The following is a 4,899-nucleotide window of genomic DNA, read 5'->3' as shown; positions in this document are numbered from 1 at the left end:
GTAAAACACAACCTTTAATAAATTTTGTGTTGTCAAACACGACTTTTTGGCCGAATGACTTAACATTTTGTAATGGGGTAACTTTCAGTCGATGTTTGAGATAGCAAACGATGTCGTTTTGAGGCGTTTTTGGACTCGTTGGAAAGGTGGAAATACAAGCTTTCCAGGGGTTATCAATACGATGGTTAAAGACGTCCTTTTGTGAGGTATATTGTTGTGTAAAGTAAAGCTGGTCGAAGAGATTAGCGAGTGGTCGAGGATTTTTAGTGGGTCTTTTAAAGAGGTTATGATATTTTGTTTGGTCTGAAAATTGGTATGTAGGTAGCGGGGAGTGTAAGGTAGGCCGTAGTTGTGTTGTTTTTTGTGGTTGTGTGTGGTAAGTGCTGGTTTGAGGTATGTGAATTGACCCACAAAAAAGAAATTCTACTTTGACATTCTTTTTAATGTTTTTTACCTTCAAATTAACTCCCCTCGAACCACCACTTGTAACTAACAACCACAAAAAACAACACAACTAAGACCTACCTTATACTCTCCGCTATTTACATGCCAAATTTTAGACCAAAGAAAGCATCATAACCTCTTTAAAAGACCCACTAAAAATCCTCGACCACTCGCTAATCTCTCCGACCAGCCTTACTTTACACAACAAATGACCCCACATAAGGCCACTTTTGACCATCGTGTTGATAACCCATGAAAAGCTTGTATTCCCACCTTTCCACCTAGTCCAAGAACACCTCAAACCGACATCGTTTGCTATTCCAAACATCGATTGAAAGTTACCCCATTGCAAAATGTTAAATCCTTCAGCCAAAAAGTCGTGTTTGACAACAAAAAATTTATTAAAGGTTGTGTTTTACAATTTTTTTTTTTAAAGGTGGTGTTTGGAAAAAAAAAAATTTAAGGTTGTGTTTGTCAAAAAACTCTTATTAAAGTAAAATAAATATTTAATCATTACATTCCCAATAAGAAGATTATATATATCTGAGGTACTACCTTCAATTCTATAATTTATGAGCATTATAATAAAGTTTTTGAGTTTTATTTGAAAGTTTTTGAGTTTCACTATGAAGTTTCTGAGTATATTCACTTAAACATTAAACTCAAAAAAATTACAATAAAACTCAAAAACATTACATATAAGTTTAGTTAAATTTGAATTTTGACGGAGAAAATATTAAAATCTAACTTATAAATTTTAATATGTTCAAAAAAATACACATATACTCAAAAACAAATAAAGTTTGAGGTAATACACATATACTCCCTCCTATTCATTTTAACTCTCCTCTTTCAAAAGGACACGCAAATTAAGGGAAGGATTATTTTATTGTAAAGTATTGTGGGGGTATAAGGTAATTGGAGGGAGGGAAAATATTATTGTGGGGTAAGATGATTAAAATAAGTATTGTTGTGGGGTAAGGTGATTAAAATAAGATAAAGTATGAGTATTGTGGGGTATTGTTGTGGGATAAGGTGATTATAATAAGTATAAAACTTTACTAACTAAGAAAATGGGGAGAATTATATGAATAGATGAAAAAGGAAAGGGGGAGAGTTAAAATGAATAGGAGGGAGTATAATCTAGAATCACAAATATAAGTGTAAGCTATGCCATTGTGGTAAAATGTATGCATTTCGCAATAATGACTTATTTCAGCATGTACCCTTCTAATTGTCAAGTGAGTGAGAAAGAAGAGAATTACTAACTACAAGAAGAATCGTAGTCAAGGGGATGAATGTCCGAGACATAATGTATCTATTTGCCCTTGAAGTAGGTCTCTCCCCGTAAATTTCTACGTCCTCGAGGCGTAAGTGTGTCTTGTTGTAGGTACTCCCCCGAAGCCTAATGGATAAAGAAGAGAAAAGAAGTTTTCGCGCATTTGGCGAACTCAGATCATCCCCCAAGAAGCCTTTTCTTATTGCTAATCCCTTTCTTAGTTTAATTTCCTTTTCAGATAATGTAATAATAAAATCCGACTATCCGAGTCGTGTAGGTTTTCTGTAAGGAAACTTTCTTTATTGCTGCCAAAAAAAGACTTATTACAGCAGATGCAAGAGTGATAATAAAAAAAAGGTTAAAAACAAACACGCGAAAATACGCCAATAAATTTATGTTCTCTATAAATGTGATAGTTACGTCCACCGATAGAGGGAGAGTTATTTTTATTGGTATTGAGAAGTTACCTATTTCGGATTCAGAATACATAAGTTATGAATATGCATTAGCTAATAGAGTGTAGCCAAAAAGAGCATATAAGGAGTATATAAAGAAACTCCCTAAAATCTAATCTCAATTATGAAAAGCCCTAATCAGAGTGTAGCCATGAATGTCTTTTATAAAGGCACAAATCATACCTGTAAAAGGCAAGACAACTCTTCTCCTACCCTGTCTTGGTCCTTAAGTTATTTCCCATTTATTTTTTAGTCCTTTTACCTTTTTTGTAATTTTTTATGTTATCTCAAGGGGGTATCAATGTATAGGTGACCCTTTACTGTCTAACCCTCAAGATGTCTTCCACTTCAAGCACCCCTCTTACAAGATACCAGAAAGATTTATCAGCACTCTTTCACTGTTTCCCCATATTTTATCCCTTTTAGTTCAATTCTTCTATATCGGAACTCGTAAGGGAATGTCGGAAAACGTTATATACTCCCTCCGTCTCAATCATTTTTTATGATATACATTATTGCTAAACGGGATTTAATCCCCGGTCATGAATATCACACATCGTGACTTTAACAATTAAGCTAGCTGTTATCTGTATATACACTGTTATTTAAAAATAACAACATTGTAATGAAAATTATATTTGGATAAGCAGTTAGATGAATTTGCCAGAGCACCTACCTAAGAAAACAGGCAACCTACCAAAGCAGGTGCATTTTAATAACCATATTGCACATGGGTCTAAACTGAATAAGATCTGCTACTCGTTCCGTCTCTTCTGTTTCTTTACGTTTTCAATCAGTTGTGACGAGTATTTTAATCAAATGTAAAGAATCAATAAAAGAAAGAATTAAAAAGGAAATATTGGGGGCTTGACAGTAAAACCTGCCTCAGAAAAAGGTTGGAAATTGCTGAACTTTCACTTTTCTTTACAAAAATGTAGGAAGTTTGGTTAAAGTCCTTGTCCATTAATCCATTTGTTCATATACATATATATATAACAGAAGTGTGATATATTGCTTCAATTTTATTTCAACTTGATCAGAATTCAGTTGCGAAAATACGACATTTAAAGCAATGACAACAGAGAAGCAAATGATGTGGGAACAGCAACCAACCCAAGTGAGCAAAATGAAAAATTCAGGTGCAATGAGTTTCATTGGTAGTCCTACTTCAGACGACAAGGATGACGAGATGTCTCGGTCTGTGTTATCGTCTTTTAGAGCAAAAGAAGAAGAAATCGAGAAGAAGAAGATGGCGGTTAGAGATCGCGTTGAGGCTCAGTTAGGCCGTGTTGAAGAAGAGTCTAAACGCCTTGCAGAAATTCGTGAGGTACTATTTCATTAATATTATTATTCTGTCTGTTTCAAAATGCGACTTTATTTCCGTCTCAAATAAGAATTTGTTTATTGATCAGGAACTTGAGGCTTTACAAGACCCAATGAGGAAGGAAGTTGCGCTTTTGAGAAAGAGGATTGATACGGTTAATAAAGAGCTCAAGCCTCTTGGAATAACATGCCAGAAAAAGGTAACACTATCACATTTTGTTATTGCGCGAGATGGTTTTACAATGTGAAATAGTCGTACCCTTTTTCTCTCTATAATGTATGTAGAGAAATTAATGGTCAAAGATAAAAGACGAGTTTCAGACTATGGTACTTAGATGAAAGAGCTAAGAAAAAGAGCTATATTAATGGTTCGGTTAGTCCTGTATAAGACCGTTTTATAAATTCAATAATACTATCAACTCATTAACAAGATGAGGTACACGTGAGACGTGACACAATGGTCCAACTCGTTGTATACCTACAAAGGTCTTATATGTGTTTTTGTCAAATATATAGACATATAGTACGAAGTATATACTAATATGTCAAAAGAACGTGTCTAATTAATCAATAAAAGGACCGTCTCACACTGTAAAACGATCTTATTCTATGATTTGTGCAACATACATTTGTAATCGATCAATTGATTTTGATCAGGAAAGAGAATACAAAGAACTCCTAGATGCATTCAATGAAAAGAGCAAGGAAAAAGCTCTACTAGTTGCAAAATTAATGGAGGTAAAAGTAACAAAAATAAGGTTTTTATTTCATACCAATAATATTTTCATAGTATTAACTATTAACCATTGTAGTAATTATTATATGAGACGATATTACATTGAATTAACGTTGAAAATTCTGATTTGACAGATGGTGGGTGAAAGTGAGAAGCTAAGAATGAAGAAGTTGGAAGAGCTTAGCAAGCACATTGAATCATTAAAATAATGAGATAACAATAATCCATACATCATTGACTCTCTGATCATACCATAAAACTACAAGGGTTGACTTTATTTAGTGTGCTTCATGTAACTTTTTTTTTTTGGTTTGGTTTGACAAATGTGAATTACATATGCATTATACTCTATGACGTGGGTGAGAATCGAAATCCCAAAATTCATGGTTAGAATAAGTGAACTCTTAGCACTTGAACTAATTTTTATTCTCATATTCTTTTTTTAGTGGAAGTGCTATTAACACTTGAATTTAAACCATTTGTATTATGGAATGTTTTTTGTGTTAATACTTGCTACTAATGCAATGTAATAAAGGCACTTATCGGCAGGGGCGGCCAATGAGTTTCCGTGGCCCTGTTCAATATCGAAAAATGTGGCCTCAATGAATAAATAAATTTCATTTCATATCATAAAAAGCTTTCATAAAAGAATTAGCAGTGGG

At 33.7% G+C, this 4,899-nt stretch overlaps 1 protein-coding gene across 2 annotated transcripts; it reads left to right on the top strand.

Moving 5' to 3' along the window:
* The first annotated feature begins 3,165 nt into the window (after positions 1-3,165).
* On the top strand, positions 3,166-4,588 carry LOC141621202 (uncharacterized). 2 transcript variants are annotated; one of them, XM_074437863.1, is made up of 4 exons: positions 3,170-3,505; positions 3,591-3,701; positions 4,159-4,239; positions 4,372-4,588. In XM_074437863.1, the coding sequence occupies exons 1-4, from the start codon at positions 3,251-3,253 to the stop codon at positions 4,444-4,446; spliced, it is 522 nt and encodes a 173-aa protein (XP_074293964.1). In that variant the 5' UTR covers positions 3,170-3,250; the 3' UTR covers positions 4,447-4,588. The 2 variants fall into 2 exon arrangements, with proteins under 2 accessions (XP_074293965.1, XP_074293964.1); XM_074437864.1 differs by lacking the exon at positions 4,159-4,239 and having other exon boundaries at positions 3,166-3,505.
* The last annotated feature ends 311 nt before the right edge of the window (positions 4,589-4,899 follow it).

Source organism: Silene latifolia, chromosome X (genome assembly GCF_048544455.1).
Source record: "Silene latifolia isolate original U9 population chromosome X, ASM4854445v1, whole genome shotgun sequence".
In the NCBI taxonomy this organism is placed as follows: Eukaryota; Viridiplantae; Streptophyta; class Magnoliopsida; order Caryophyllales; family Caryophyllaceae; genus Silene; species Silene latifolia.
The sequence above is the reverse complement of the archived record's forward strand: the minus strand, read 5'-3'. Positions and strand labels throughout refer to the sequence as shown.